Consider the following 16,973-nt stretch of genomic DNA (forward strand, 5'->3'; position numbering starts at 1 on the left):
AAGCGTAGGTGGAGTTGATAGGGGAGTGGCAGCAGTCGACCTACTGCAGTAAGTAGCTCTAAGTATGTCGACTTCAGCTATTTTTGTAGCTGAAGTTGCACAACTTAGATCAACTTATCTTGCCCCCCTACTCCGCCCCAGTGTAGATCAGGCCTTAATGTCCCTTGCTAGGTGTAACTCATTTTGTGTCTTAACCTTTTTGATTTTGTCCCTACATGCTTGTGCTATTCTTTTGTACTCCTCCTTAGCAATTCTTCCATGTTTTCACTTTTTGGAAACATTAAAGATCTCCTGATGGAACCATGTTGGCCTCTTTCTCTTCTTCCTATCTTTCCTTTGCATCAGAATAGTTGGCAGCTGTGCATTTAATATTGTCTCCTTGAGAAACTGCCAGCTCTCAAGAACTCCTTTATCCCGTAGATTTTCTTTCCATGGGACTTTACTTAAAAGTTCTTTGAGTTTGTTAAAGTCTGCTTTTTCCAAGTCTATTGTCCTAATTCTGCAGCTCTCCCTCCTGCCTTTTTTTAGAATCATAAACTCTATCATTTCATGATCACGTTACTTAAACTGCCTTCCTGCTTCAGATTTGCAACCAATTCCTCTCAACTGGCCAGAATCAACTCTAAAATGGCTGTCCCCTGATTACTTCCTCCACTTTCTGAAATTCATCCCACATCATTTGAGGTGTCCTGCACTATTTCATTGGATTCTTTACTATGGGGGAAGCACCATATATTTAGGCTGCAATCTCACTGCTATTCCAGAGTTCCCCAGGACACCCCCTTAGGTTCTTTTTATCCCAAACTAAACCTTTGCTGCAGTTACTTATGTAGAACACTCAATTTTCCCACAGCTAGGCCTCTTCTTACCCTCCACTCACTGCTTCATTGGTAATTAGAACAGAGCAGGAAACAGTTTTCCCATCCTAAGAGAATTTTGAGATGTCTAAAATGTCTCCCATCCCAAATCAAGACAAAGTCAAAGTCTCCAATGTTGGCAAAACAAAACACCCTCCTACCCCCCCCCAAAAAACAGATCAAAATATTTTGAAGGGTTTTGATAACATTAAAAAATTAATTTCAAGCTTTTTTATACTATATATTATATTTCTAAAAAAAAGTAGTTTTGAACCAAAAATGGACCTTTTCATTTTGAAAGTGTTAAAATAGAATGTTTTGACAATTTGGTAACTTTTGAAAAAAAATTCCCAAAATGGGAAATTTGTTGAAAATGATCCAGAACAGTTTCAGTTTTGATATATTAGGATTTTTGATTAAAAATGTTTAGTTAAAAAAAAATCACTAGACATGGGAGCAACAGTGATGCAGAAAGGGATAGATAAATCTTGGACAATGTCCTGCAACGACAGCCTAAACTGGAGGGTCTTAGACCACAGACTCCCTAATGGATGGATGATCCAAAATGTTTCAAGGGAGGCTTCAGCTGATGAATTTGTATAAGAAAAAACATATGCGAAACATGACAAGTTTCACTTTCAAGTGGAAAGTTTTCAGGAGGAAGAATTTATTTTGCTGTTTTTAATTTTACTGGAATGGGCTCATTTCCAGAGACCTGCCCACAACCAGTGTGGATCTAGTCCTAAACATTTCATACACAGGGCCAATTCTCAGGCCAATCACCCTTTTCTTCCTCACAATTACATCAAGACAATTTGCTAAAATACATGGGGAATTTCCACATAGGGTAGCAATACATTTCTATTGCTTGGTCCCATTGTTTTCTGAACATGGTCAGCACACCTAAATCAACTGTGGGATTTCCGATGTGTTTGAAGGGGGCTTTGTTGTTGGTTGTAATGTACTTATTTACCCACGATAGCTCAGCTCTGATTCAGCATCTGGTTCTCATTGAGGTTCTGCTTTTTTTAACCCAATCTTCCAGCTGACTTGATTGGAGCACAAAGAGGTCAAGAAACTTTTCTGAGGACATGTAGCAAGTCAGTGGCTCCACTTGGATTAAAGCCCAGAACCGTCCTGGGCTACTAGGTCTTTACTCTTAAAGAGACAATTTTACCTTCTGTGACATGATCTTACAGTTGTGCACAGTAGCCAATGTTGGTTTTAAGGGATGAGGGAGGGATGGAATAAAACTGGCCCCCACAAAATTGCAGCCTGTTCAGTAAGTGCCTTTTCAGTGGGAAATTGCTGAAGTGTTCCATTGAGTTATCACAGCAAGTAACACTCAGGTTTAAGTGACTTAGGTGCTCACACGCACTGCACAGCATATGTGTGCACCCATCCTACCACTCGCAGCAACAGCCCACATTTCCCATTTATGTCCAATCTACCTACAAAAATCTAGAGGAGAGTTCTCCAATGTCTCTCCCGCACACAGAAAGTTGTGTTTTAGCTCCACCTCCTGGCTTCTTGATACGTGGTGGGGCCCTTGGGGGGCAAGAGGGGAGATTACCAGAAGGTATTGAGCCTCAAACAGATGGAGGGCACTATGGGCACGCAAGAGTGAGGAGAGAACTAAAGGCCCCTTGTGCATAGTTTGAAAAGGGTCCTGCAGAAGCATGGACTGACCATAGCAATTCTAAGTAGCAGAGCCTGCATGTGGCAATATTTTCTATAGTAGCCCACATTTCATAAGCACTTTGAAGAGTAAAACTATGAAGTGCTACATAAGATTACGTCATTGTTCTAACTCCGTACTGGGGATGAAGATGCAATTATTTTATTTAAATATATCACTGCATCAAATTAAGGCATAAAAAGCCTGAATATGCCAAACAGCTAACAGGACAAGTAACTCCAGCACTGGACATTTTTCCTACATACTAGTGCAGCAACTAGCACATATTTTGCTAGCTCAGGATCCACCAGACATTCATATCTGTTGGAGGAATGTCCCATTGGCCGCTAGTCCTATTTTTTGTTCCAGGTGTTCAGGAGGTGTGGTGGTGACTATGATATTCTAAATGTTTCCTGTTATAACCCTGGAATCGTGGTCTGTGACCAAGACTCTGAGTTGTTGAAATGGGGCACCCAGTTTTGGGGTTAGCTTAATAGAAAAAAAAGAATCTTTACAGGTAAATGGCAGCTCAGGTTTCCTGTTCTCAGAGATTGCCCCTTCTGCTGCCCCAAAGGACAAACCATAGCCCATCATAAGCTAATTCATGTGTATCTAGGCACTGACTGCCCTTTAAACAGCAGGCACAGAAGAGCACAGGACTGTTTTTGTGGATTGTGCCAACAGCCAAAGGAAGTCCTCCACGCAGGGTCAGTAGGGAAGAGACTGCATTGGCACAGATGGACCACAGAGTTTTAGTGTCCTAAGGTACAGCTCCACATTAACACAAGGGCTCAGTACTACCTCCCTCCCAAGAAAAAGAATCTCTGAGCAGTTCTAAATGCCTATACCCATCCCAACGTCAAGTCCTGCAGAACCACTGGCTGAGATTTTTCACACCTGTTTTTGGTTTTGTTTTTTAAATGGTTGAACAGCTCCCCCTCCTTTTCAACTGACTGTCCTTCCAGTTCAAACAAAGACACAGGAGCTCCTCCTTGGCTGGCTGCAGGAGCTGGTAGTGCAGACGGATGCTTTTGTTTACTAACTCTCCCACATGCTTGGCTGACACGCGATTCAATTCTATTCTCCTGGCTCAGTCAGTCTCCGTGCCTGTCCTGCACTGCAGTCAGTCACATGGCTCTCTCAGTGCCATAGCAGCACACACTTCTTTCCTGGGGGAGAGGGGAGGGAACAGACCAAGATTTTCTTTTTTTTTTTTTTGAGGGGGGCATTCTTGGATGCATTTCCCTGACAAAGGCATCAGATAGCTACACTCCCCAGATGGAAAGGGTCAAGTTACAACCAGTTCCACTGCTTCCCTTCAGGACTCCTGACAGCAAAGATTGTTAATCTTCTCTTTGCTGTAAGAAGCTAGCTACAGTGAGACAGGGACAGCTAGTAAGAGAGTGCCATTGGGGGGTGGGGGGGCGCGGCAGGAGGGAGAGCAGGAATAAACAAACAAGTCACAAAAATAACTTGTGATATGGTATTTCTGATGTCAGAATGACATCCCACAGTCCAGACAGCCAATTTTCACATTTCTTCAGTTGATCTTTCTAGAACATTCCCTTAATAATTCTGCTGTTGGGTGATGAGAAGAAAACATCTCCATAAGTTAAGTGCACCCAAAATTTGCCCAACCGAGGGCCATCCCAGCAATTCTCCAGGAGCTAAGTTCCTCACCTAACTTGAGTAAGATGAAAGCAGCACCCATCTTTAAATGGCTCCACTGGGGTGAGGGAAGCATTCGCTCTCTGAAGCCCACAGGAGGGCATCAGCAGCTACAGGTCCCAGCATGCAGCACTCCTTGATCTGAGTGGAAGTCTGCTCAAATCACAGTGAGGTATTGCACGTTAGAGCTTGTGCAGTCTGCTAGCTACCTCCCCATCAAAGAGGAGGGCAGTGCTGGGCAGCACTTTGGATATGCCAATTCTAAACCCTGGGTGATTAGGGACTTCTAGTTCTCTTCTACTCAGAGATTAGAAGGCAGGGTGGAATGATGTCATACAGTTGCCTTTTGCTAGGTGGAAGTTAGCTAAAATATGACAGACACCGATTAGGATTGGCTCACAGTGCAGAACCTAGCCACAACAGAGTGGCGCAAGTGTGTATTCAGCATAGACAATGACTACACAGAGATGTGAGGTGAAGGATCAGCTGAGCCGGAGGCTGCTGGATACCATACCTGGATAATCAAATCCCCTTCTCCCCCCAGAAAGAGAGCCTACCCTCTGTATGTGGAGCCTGTGGAACTGGTCTGCAATGCACTGTAACTTCCGTGCAATCTGAACCTCAGCACGTGCTTCCCGTTGACCTTCCCGAGGCTCCTCTTGGAGGTGCGGATTCAATGCAAAGCCAACTGGGGGGACATGTAAACGGTACCCAGCATTCCCTGCAAGACATTAGAGATGAGAAGGCTCAATGGCTCAGTCTCCCAGCGTAAAGACTTGTTCCCCTTCTCACATCTGAAGGAAAACCTGTGTAATTGCAAACTTCTGACTCAGGCTAAAGTCCAGTTTCTGCAGCCTAAACAATGACTAATCACGCTAAGTATTCAGTAAAACATTCACTCAGAGTTTTAAGTAGATTTACATTGATCCAGCAGAGTGTATTATGTTCCTCCCATAACCGAGTGACCTGAAAGAAAGAAACCACATTGAGATAGGGAAAGCTCTCACACATGGATCAGGCTTGTTTATAGTTCAGTCAATGTTGGGATTTTATCTGGAATGACAGTCTTACACTTATGAGTACCTATGTCTCTGTCAATAATCTCCTGGTATAACCCTTGGTGCAGCTTCCAAATCAGGCTTCACTCACAACTGCTCAGCATTTAGGACCAAGTTTCACCTTGGGGTACACATGCACTGCTCTTCATTATAACAGGTGCCACATGTGAGAATCCAAAGGCAGAATTTGACTCAAAGTTTGGGGGGGAGGGGGTGTCTTCAGGTTAAAAAAAAAAGGCAACAAAGTAAGTGAGGAATGATTCATGTCTCCAATTCAGCTTTAACAGAAATTCAGGCCAATTATCACTTCACCACCGCAAAACTGCTTGTTCATGTTATTTATCTGACAACTTTTTTTTCCAGCAAAGAGCCCAACAAAAGATCCACAACATTTGAACCTCTGTGTTTACCGTCTCTGCACTGACAATATTCATGCAGTCCCATCCACATGTGAAGATTCACCTGGGTGGCCTGGAGAAAGGGAAGGTTTAACTCTCTGCAGGCAAATCAGCAGCATGTGCACTGGGGTGAGGGAAGCACTCGATCACCCTCTGAAGCCTGCGGGAAGGTCTCAGTTTTAAGTGCTGCTGTAAGTGTCTAGCAATAACTTCAACTACCCTATAATGGAGTTGGGGGGGAAAGGAGCTGGTGTTTAAAGCATGGCAGAAGCAGAGAGCAAAGGGACAGCTCCTGCAGCGAGTAGGCAAGGGTGAGAAGCAGAGAGAGCTGTCTTTCTTCGAGGTGTAGCAGAATAGCAGCAGCAGAAGTAACCCTCTCTTGTCCAGTGGGGGGGGGGGGTAGAGCGGAAGCACTAGAGGGGCAGTTTTCCCTTCTGCAAAGCTAGTGATGCTGGAGTGCTCTTACCATAGAAGAGTCTCTGGGGCTCTTCAGTGACTCCACATGGCAACATGACATCCTGAGTGGAAGAGGATGGACTGAGTGTTTGGGTTGCCTTGTCCTGCTGCTCAGCATGCCTGATACCTGGACCACAGCAGTGTGTGAGGGGGAACAGTTGAAACCTCCCCAGGAGACAGCTGTAGGATTGGTTCTGTGTGAAAATGCCAGGAGGGGTCATCTCACCAGGCTGACCTGTGAGTCCAAAGTCAGAGTGAAACACGTCATCGTCCAGCCCGTCCAGGCTGGAATAGTCCTCTTCCAGGTAGCTGGGGGGATCCATTGCTCCTGCAACAAATGAACACTTGAGAACATGGCTAAGATACAACCAGAATAACTCTCCCTCCAATTCCATTCAGGAACACACAGTTCTCCCTATTTCCCTAAGCTCTTTCCTCCTAAAATCAGTCTACATGGCCTGAAAAGATCAGAAATAAGCTGATGATTAAGGCCTTGTGGGTCAAGTTCTGCAGCCCTTGAACAGACAGCTCTGCAAGCTAAAAAGGCTCCACCTAAGGTTCGAAGTCTTAAAGACACTCCTGCCCCCCCTCCCCCCTGCAAATAAAATAATAGTCATGGTGAGACAGAGGGACATTGTTTTAAAAAGCAAATCCAACCTGCATAGCCACCACCCCCACACATATATATACATTTTTGGGAATCTTTTATATTTGCCTTCTGATTTACTATTTGGTGCAACCCAAATGCTCTGAAGAGACTTGTCATCAAACCATATGACTAGTTCACACTGCTTTCTGCCAAACACTCCATAACCCCTGGTTACTTCATTCCCTGCCCTGCAAACCAACCAAGCAAATGCCCAAAACTCAGGCAGCCCCACCACCCCCATGTACCCCTCACTACTACAGAATCTACCCAAAACACCCTTCCTTTAGTTCACCCTAGAATTACAAGAGTTAGCATTTGCTCATGTCAGTATCTCAAGCAGGGCTTTTATACACGTCAAAGTATATTCCTGAGCCCCATTATATCCTAACACCAGGCAAAAGAGGGTGGGAAAATGAAAACAACTCTTTTAGAGCTCCTGCTAACACAGGATAAGGAGAAGCAGCTTGGCCAATGAATCCAGCAATCCCTTCCTGTCATCTGTGCATCTAACCCCATTTGAAGACAGTGTCCTAAGAGATCCATCCTCAGGATTTTCACCTAGTTTTCAACAAGGAAGTGAAATTCAACTCTTCACTCTCCTTTGCTCTGGTTTTGACCAAAACTTAACAGGCTGGCAGACTAGTAAAAGGAATCCTAGGCTTGAAGGAAATAAAAAGACAACTGTTAACATGATCTATCCAGTACTTCCCTCACAGTTCTCCACATGTACCTCCTCCCATGTAAATATGAACTCAGGACACCATTGTCCTAAAGAAGATACAGGAGATGGGAAGGAATATTTTTTTCCACCCTCAAAAAGAGATTACAACTGCAAATAGCATTAAAATAGCTAGAGCTAGAGCTACATTTGGTACAAAAAGCTAAATGTGACAAACCCCAAAGCCAGGAAGTTTACTAGGTAGGCCAAACATTTAACAAAAGGGGCTTCAGAACAGTCAGAAATCTTAGTCCACATCTTATTCTGGTGGGCCAAGATGAGCTCATGCTTTGTTCTGAGGCCTAGAGAAGAACAAGACGTTTGACAAGTCCAGAGCATCACCTACCCTAAGACCCACTTAATTTCTTCATGACCCCAAAATAAAGTTTGCTAGCTCTTTCAAAAACAAGAATGGCAAAAATAGAGTTTCTCAAAGGGAGATGCATCAAACAAATCAGAGTTTGCTAGGGTTGTTTATGACTGTGGGAGCACATATGCATAGAGTATCATACCTTCAATCTGCCTACTGCATTCTCCTGAGGAAACAAGAAAACCTGCCATCTGAGAAAGCCTGAGCACACTGACAGTGGAATTCTTATACATTACAGTGTCAGAGGCTACTCTCAAGATGAGCAGACAGGAAAAACAGAGGGAAGGTTCAACATACACATGCCTCTGCCTGCTTCCCAAAACAAAGTTGGCTAGTCTAAGTTTAGGACTACCAGATTCCTTTCCTTCATTTCCTTCCCTTTGTGGGCTTACGTACTGCAAAGTTATACCTGTGCAGAGGACTTAAATACAACGTTTGAGGCCAGCAGGATTTAAAACAGAAACTTTAAACTCCAGAAGAGATTCAATAGTGGAAAACATTATCTGGGCTATTGGACGCTATCATAATTTCTAGCATCACAAATGTACTCAGCATTGTACGTACGAGGCACTGTCCTATACAGGCACTACAGGTAACTGTTTCCAAAAAGCAATATGCTTTGGAATAATGCTAGCACTAACTTGTTTCTTTATGATCATTAAAATTTATGCAAATCACCAATTTTTAAAGTCTCTGCCTTTGGCAAGTGCCTGAATAATTGCTCTGTGAGCAACACACTGAATTAGCTCACTGCCAAAGAGGCACACGTATTTTTCAACAGTTACTTGCATGAATCTAACTATAAGGAAGTGATCACATCAGGTTGAGGAAACTCAACAGAAGAGGAGTTTTATTTATTTTAAGTAAATCAGATACCATGGTGATTAGGACTAACTGAGGATACTGCAAATATTTTTTCTGGTGGAAGGAGGGGCTTATTTTACCGGAGTAGAATTCAGCTGCAGAGACAGTACAATGAAAGGATATAAAACAACGGTAAGATGTGGGGAGCCCCTTCAGGCAGGGGATGAACTGCTTTAGAGATATATGATTTTATGATAAATATCTTTTCCCTTTAGTTCCCGGCAATCTAATGACTCTGCCAGTTACCAGTTTATAGTCCGAGAGTAACAGGCAAGAAGATTTCCACCTCACTAGTTTGGGGTTCATTAGCTCACAGAGCAGAGAGAAACAGATGTCACCCAGGCTCAGTTGGGGACAATATAAACATCTACCTGATACAGACGGGGGAAGCCATTTCCTGGATGGGGGAGAGGGTCACTCAGCATAGTGAACTAGAACTAAATGTCAAGTATCAGAGGGGTAGCCGTGTTAGTCTGGTTCTGTAAAAGCAGCAAAGAATCCTATGGCACCTTATAGACTAACAGACGTTTTGCAGCATGAGCTTTCGTGGGTGAATACCCACTTCTTCAGATGCAAGACAGGCGTCTTGCATCTGAAGAAGTGGGTATTCACCCACGAAAGCTCATGCTGCAAAACGTCTGTTAGTCTATAAGGTGCCACAGGATTCTTTAGAACTAAATGGTACGAGCAGAGAGCGGATTTCTCCATGCTGAGGTGATGAGGGTCGGGGTCTCCACTCCAGGACCAAGACCGGGGAGAACAGGAGGCAGTCGCTCTAGGCGGGTAACTGCAAACCTCATGGGTCTAAGTGGAGATCCCGACCCTTCTCAGTCCCTACCTGACTCCTGGCCCTATGGCACAAGCTGCTGCAACCGGGATGGCTCGATTTCGGCCCCGAGCCCAGCCAAGAGACACCAGAGAGAGAAGCTGCCACAGGCTCGCTCTCTCCCCACCGCCCTAAGGCTCCTGATCCACAGCCCCCTTCCAGCCAAGCCCGCCTGGACCAGGGGCGGGCTGCTAGGTCAGTGCCCGCCGGGACTGAGCCCCCCTGCAGCAGCAGCTCCGGAGCCGCTGCCATGAGCGTGCGGGGTCTCTGCCCCCCGGGGAGGGCAGGAGCCGGGGAGCACGGGGTGCAAAGGGGCCTCCTGACTGGCCCGCCCGGGAGCGCCTCCCGCGGCAGAGCTGGGGCGCGCTCCGCTCCATGCCCGCAGTGGGGACGCGGCTGGCAGGAGCCCCCGGCCCGGCGGGCACTTACCTGAAGCAGGGCAGGGCGGGAGGACGCGGGCGCCGAGCCCGGGCGGAGCGAGGAGTCCCCAAGCTGCAGCCTCAGGCGCCGCCGCGCCGCATTGTTTCCAAAATACACTTGCTTCCTGGCATCCCCCAAACAGCTGATAGGAGCCCCGCCCCCGGTGACGTACGGCCAATACGGAAAGAGCGCCCCCCACCCCCAGCGCTGCCGCAGCAGCAGGGACAGGCGCTAATGTGCAGCCTTCCATGTAAACCAGAGTAAGGGAGGGAGGGCAAATCCCCAGCCCCTCATGAAGCGCACAGTGCACAGCAGGGCTGGCGAAGGGAGGCTCCGGCTTGGCCGGCCGTCTGGTGTTACAGCTAGCCCGAGGGGTGCAGGGCAAGGAAGGCTTATGATAAGGGCTTTGACACAGTCCTTCATGACGGGCTCATAAGGAAAGCAGGGAAACGTGGTCTAGCTAAAACTACTAAAGTGGGGTGCACCAGTGGTTGAAAGACCATCCCTATGGAACTGGGAGGGTGTATCTAGCGGGGCCCCACAAGGGTCAGTCCTAGGTCAGGTACTACTCCTTATTTTTCATTAATGACTTGGCTAATGGAGCAGAGAGTAAATTTATAAGATATGGGGATGACATCAAGCTAGGAGGGTTGCTACAATAATGGTAATACCTTGCAATCATCCAAGGATGTTAAAGCACTATGGAAAGAGGCATAAATATTAGGGCTGTTGATTAATCGCAGTTAACTCACACGATTAACTAAAAAAATTAATCACAATTAAAAAAAACTAATCAGTTTTAATTGCACTATTAAACAATAGAATACCACCTGAAATGTTGGATGTTTTTGTACATTTTCATACATATTGTATTCTATGTTGTAATTCAAATCAGTGTCTATTATTTTTTATTGCAAATATTTGCACTGTAAAAATGATAAACAAAAGAAATAATATTTTTCAATTCACCTCATACAAGTATTGAAGTGCAATCTCATTGTTGTGAAAGTGCAGCTTACAAATGTAGATTTTGTTACATAGCTGCACTCAAAAACAAAACAATGTAAAACTTCAGTGCCTACAAGTCCACTCAATCCTACTTCTTGTTCAGCCAATCGCTAAGACAAACAAGCATGTTTACATTTACAGTAAATAATGCTGCCCTAGTCTTATTTACAGTGTCACCAGAAAGTGAGAACAGGCATTTGCATGGCACTTTTGTAGCTGGCACTGCAAGGTATTTACATGCCAGATATGCTAAATATTTGTATGCCCCTTCATGCTTCGGCCACCATTCCAAAGGACATGCTTCCATGCTGGTGACGCTTGTTAAAAAAATAATGCATTAATTACATTTGTGACTGAACTCCTTGGGGGAGAATTGTATGTCCCCTACTCTGTTTCTGCCATATATTTCATGTTATAGCAGTCTCAGATGATAACCCAGCACATGTTCATTTTAAGAACACTTTCACTGCAGATTTCACAAAACACAAAGAGGGTACCAATGTGAGATTTCTAAAGATAGCTACAGCACTTGACCCAAGGTTTCAGAATCTGAAGTGCCTTCCAAAATCTGAGTGGGATGAGATGTTTAGCATGCTTTCAGAAGTCTTAAAAGGGCAACACTCCGATGCGGAAATTACAAAACCCAAACCACCATAAAAGAAAATCAACCTTCTGCTGGTGGCATCTGACTCAGATAATGAAAATGAACATGCGTTTGCTTTGGATTGTTATCGAGCAGAACCCATCATCAGCATAGATGTATGTCCCCTGGAATGGTGTTTGAAGCATGAAAGGACATATGAATCTTTAGCACATATGGCACGTAAATATCTTGCAACGCCGCCTACAACAGTGTCATGCAAATGCCTGTTCTCACTTTCAGATGACACTGTAAACAAGAAGTGGGCAGCATAATCTTCTGCAAATGTAAACAAACTTATTTGTCTGAGCAATTGGCTGAACAAGAAGTAGGACTGAGTGAACTTGCAGGCTCTAAAATTTTACATTGTTTTATATTTGAATGCAGTTTTTTTTACATACAAGTCTACATTTGTAAGTTCAACTTTCATGATAAAGAGATTACACTATGGTACTTGTAATAGGTGAATTGAAAAATACTATTTCTTTTTTTTTATAGTGCAAATATTTGTAATAAAAAATAAATATAAAGTGAGCACTGTACACTTTGTATTCTGTGTTGTAATTGAAATCAATATATTTGAAAATGTAGAAAACAGCCACAAATATTTAAATAAATAGTATTCTATTATTGTTTAACAGTGCAATTAATAGCATGATTAATTGCGATTAATTTTTTTTATCGCTTGACAGCTCTAATAATTATTATTCCCATTCTTACAGGTGGGGAAACTGAGGCACCAAAAAGTCAAGGCCAATATTTTTAAAAGTGGATAGAGGCTTGAGGTATAGGGTGACCATATTTCCCAAAGGGAAAACAGGACACCACATGGGGCTGACCCAAGTTCTTCCCGCCATGGTGTTGGCCCGAACTGCTCACCCCTGCCCACCTCCCCTGCACACACAATGCTGTCACTGGTCGCTCCAGCTCTGCCTCCCACCCCACGCCAGGCTGGCATCACTGGTCAGCCCCCGCACATTCCTTCGCTCCACACCCCACTTTTTTGACAAATGTGGGCATTTGTCCCTTTTGCTTTTGTCAACTGATCAAATTGCCAAGAGCAAAGGGGACAAATGCCCACTTTTGCCAAAAAAGTCAGAACAGCTGGGACAGGGCTTAAAAAAGGGACTGTCCCGGCCAAAATGGGACCTATGGTCAACCTACTTGAGGTATCTCAGCTTTTAGGTATCCAACTTGACATACCTGAAGCCTGATTTTCAGAAATGTTGAGCATTCACAACTCCATTTGAACTCAATGGAACTGTGACATGTTTAGTCCCTTTGAAAATCAGGCCCAAGTCATGAAGGAATGGATTGCCACTGAGATCTCCCCAACTCCACATTACACCTGGAGTGCTTTTGTCCTTTTACTTACTCTTGGCAGCAAGGGCTTCTTGTGGAAAATTCTAAACCTCCAGTCAAGAACAATGTTCAGGTCTATGGAGGAGGTGATTGTGGTGCTTTTCCTTTGGGACCTTTGACCTCCTTTGTACCAGGATACACCGTCTGCAGTAGGTATGAATCAATCCATCCTTTTAGCAGAGTTTTCTAGCCAGGGATAGGAATTAGGGACCAGTTCTCTGGTACTCCATTTCTGCACTCAGCTCAGCATAGCAAAGTTCAGGGGAAAGGTAGCTTCAAACTACCATTGGATTCTGGGCCCACCTGGGGACCTGCCTTGCTCCCAGTGTAGATGAGGGCCCCCTCGAATAATAGCTGGTGTGCAGGCAATGCTTTGGCCACAGCTGTTTCCTCTTGGCCCACCTCCAGCCTCCCCTGTATGCTGACCTGTGTGGCCTTCTGTGCTGAGGGTAATTTTTAGGGGCCAGAGAGCAATAGAGAAATCAGCCCTTGGGGCTTGCTGCAGAGCACTGCTGCCTCCACCCATATCAGTGAATAGGGGGCTTCTATGCTATCAGTGAGAAATACTTCATCTGTCTCCCTCCAAAACTGAGCATGTCAGATCTACAATGTTCCCACTACCTGCTTGATCTGGAAGCACAGGACTGCGCTCAGAATCAGCACTTGACTCTCCAAATACACTGCATAGTACAAAATGTAACTGCTGGTCAGTGTGTAGAGGGCTCCACTTCCTTTCTCTCTCATCATGCTCATTCTAGCCAGTCTACCCACTCAGAAAGGGGGACTCCCCCAAAGTCAATAAACTTTCATGATATGTAAGCAACTAATACATGCCAGGCCTCATCTTGCTGTTTACAGTGTAAAACTGATGTGAGATCAGAATCAGACCTGCCACATTTTGCAGTTATACTGAAAAGCCTATATGCCGTCTGTACATTTTGGGGGGGGGAAGTGGGGGAAGAGATGAGGCTGAAGCCCTGCTCTTCACCTGTTGGAGAAGTCTGGGAATTCCTTAAGAAGCGTTCATCATGCAGCAAGTTATTTTGGAGTTTTGTTTTTTCCCCCTGTTTACTTTTAATGGAAATTTCTTACAACCAAACTACAAGAGTTACACACACATACAAGAAATAGTCAGTATTACTGTGCTTTAAGAATACTGACAAAAAAATCCTCTAAACCCCCCCCTCAAAAAAAAACCCACCCCAAAACAGTGACATAAAATTAAGCCAAAGCCAGATCTTGGTTGAACATCAGGAAGAAAATTCTTAAGAATGAGATCTCTTAGAGTGTTGAATAATCTCCCAAGGGAAGTGGTGGAAGCCCTAATACCTGAGTCATTTAAAGCTATTATTATTAATTATTATTATTATTAGTATTGCACTTAGAGGCCTCAACCAAGAACAGGGCCCCATTGTTCCAGGTGCTGTATAGACACATAGTAACAGACAGCTCCTGCCCTGAAAAACTTTCAATCTAAATAGAGAAGACAGACAAAGGATGGCAGGTCAGCTGCAGAGTTGAGAAGAGAACACAGATCTCCTGACTATTAGTTCAGTGCCCTTTCAACTAGACCATGTTGCCTCCCAACTAGACTGGACAACTCAAGAATATTCTCTAGAGCAGGGTTTCTCAACCCGTGGGTCAGGACCCCAAACTGGGTCACCAGAATGTTTCAAAGGGTCACATGGCAGTTCCTGTGGTTCCAGTCCCATGGGACTGGCTGGTCTTGCCTTCCTGCTCCAGGCACTGCAACCTCTGGGGTCCCAGCACCACTCAGGTCATGATGATGAGAGTCCAGGTAGGCCAAATTTGAGTGAGTGGCACCGCAATCCCATGAGTCAGGTCCAGGGCTGGCTCCAGCTTTTTTGCCGCCCCAATCAGCAGGAAAAAAAAGAACAAAAGAAAAAGGAAAAAAAAGAAAAACCCGATTGAGCTGCCACTGAAGTGTCGCCAGAGAAGAAGCCAGGAAGTGAAGGACCCGCTGCTGAATTGCCACCAAAGACTCAAGCGGGCCGACTGAGCTGCCGCTGAAGTGCCAACAATGATGACCTGGACGTGCTGCCCCAGCAACAGACGAACTGCCGCCCCTTTCTATTGGCCGCCCCAAGCACCTGCTTCCTCTGCTTGTTCCTGGAGCCGGCCCTGATCCACTCACACAAATTTGGTCTAGTGAGGGAGGTGGGGCCAAACCTGAGTGGCGCAGCAGCCCTAGAGGTTGCAATGCCTGGAGCAGAGAGCCGAGCCCAGCCAGCCCCATAGCACAGGAGCCGCTACTGTGGGGTGAGTGGTGTGCAGGACCCAATCCCATCTCCCCCCCCCCCGGGGGGGGGCGGGATTCAATCGAAACCACCCCAGGCCTCCACCCCTAGACTATTTACTGGGTCGCGATAGGCCATAAACATTTTGAATGGGTTCTGAGCCCCAAAAGGTTGAGAACCACTGCTGTAGAGAACAATCCTGTGTTGGTTAAGTGGGAGAATGGAGTCACTAGAAGTAGTAAGTCTTTCCCATCTCTAACGTGTGTAAAGCAATAAATACACTGTGTAAATTTTAGGGGAACAGTGTGCAAGAAGAGACACTACAGAAAAACATTTTTTTCCAAAAATCATGTTTTCATTTTTACATTCATTCAATCTTACTATTCAAACCCCATTGTGCTTAGGACCCTGCACTGCCCGCCACTTTCATGGCAGTGGTTCTGACTCTGACAGTAGAGCCCTTATAACAAATGAGCTGGGAATTTGTTGGCTGGGTTTGAAAGTGATGTGAGAGTCCAACAGCAGCTAGTTATTTTCAAACAAAACCATTGTTTGTTTGTTTTAAACGACTTAGGAGACTCCCATGGGCTTTTGAAGTCTGAGTGCTCCAATAGTAGGGTAAGAGAAACACTGAAATACACTGTTGTGATACATGTGCATAATATGCAAAAATAAATAATCTGGAGGAAAAAGGGGGGTTAATTGTGGAGGAAAAGCTCTCAGAAGTTACCTTTGGGCAACCCTCCTCCATCCTCTGCTTCCCATAACAATATCAAAGCCAGGTAGGAAAACACTTTGGGATTTGGGAAACAGTCAGCAGTTTACTATTGTGTTACTTGCTTGTAGGATTGCTTTCCTGGGGTCTGCTCCTGCTTCCATGGAAGTCAATAGTAAAACTCCTATTGATTTCAAAAGTGCAGGATCAGGTCCCTAGATACAAAATGACCGTGTCATGCTGTCTTTAAAACCTAGGTAACAAGATCACTTGGAAGGGAGATTTTAAAACCCAGCTGGCTGCTGAGTAATGTTAATTGCTGTCAAGACTGCCACAGAGTTATTGAGGTTTGTAACCTAAACTCAGGAGACGGGTTAGATTGGGAACCGATTACCAGAAAGGTGAGGCAAGTTACTGTGAGATCTTAATATAACATTCCCCCTGACTGGGCTTTGTGATCCTCTTTAGTTTAACACTCCAGACTCTCAGTGATTTTTGAGAGGCTATTTACAAGTGGCATCGCTAGATCTGTGTGCTAATAATGCGCTCTCTCTCCAAGAAACACTGATACATTTCTTTATGGCTCCTGTTCCAAAGTCCATTCCATAGTCTTTTATTTGCCTGATGAAGGGTTGATCCTGCTCCTCATTACAGAGGGATTAAGGCACCTCTGCTTGGGTTGTGTATCCTTATAAAGTGAGAAAGAGAAAGGACTGGCTCTTTTTATTTTCAATAAAGGCCTGAATCCTAATTTAATTAAGCCTAGTTCCCCACCTTAGAAAATCAGACAACCTGGAGGAAACTGCTACAAAACAGCAACATAAAGCTTTCTATTTATTAGAGATGTGCAAATTTTGTGACACCAATGGCCAGACACTGGCAACTTGCCAGACACCTGAGGGATGCATCTAATTTGCATGTGCAGTGATATAAATAAAAAATGAATGCACCACAATTCCCATAGCTTGTATCGTCCATGATAAAAAAAAAAAAAAGCTTGTTGATTGTGCTTATTAGTGGTAAAAAAA

At 44.7% G+C, this 16,973-nt stretch overlaps 1 protein-coding gene across 5 annotated transcripts in view; it reads right to left on the reverse strand.

Moving 5' to 3' along the window:
• BMF (Bcl2 modifying factor) overlaps nt 1–10,101 on the reverse strand; it is an 80,005-nt gene extending 69,904 nt beyond the window's left edge. For 3 of the 5 annotated variants that reach the window (XM_045016381.1, XM_045016380.1, XM_045016379.1), the window contains exons 1-3: nt 9,972–10,101; nt 6,126–6,443; nt 4,761–4,924 (exon numbers count right to left, since the gene is read on the reverse strand). In XM_045016381.1, the coding sequence (XP_044872316.1) occupies nt 4,761–4,924; nt 6,126–6,438 (477 nt within the window). In that variant the 5' untranslated portion in view covers nt 6,439–6,443; nt 9,972–10,101. Of the gene's footprint in view, nt 1–1,437; nt 3,705–4,760; nt 4,925–6,125; nt 6,444–9,971 lie in introns of those variants that run through there. The other 2 variants (XM_045016382.1, XM_045016383.1) reach the window with 2 other exon arrangements.
• Nucleotides 10,102–16,973: the final 6,872 nt, after the last annotated feature.

The sequence above is a fragment of the Mauremys mutica genome, chromosome 4 (assembly GCF_020497125.1).
Source record: "Mauremys mutica isolate MM-2020 ecotype Southern chromosome 4, ASM2049712v1, whole genome shotgun sequence".
NCBI lineage: Eukaryota > Metazoa > Chordata > Testudines > Geoemydidae > Mauremys > Mauremys mutica.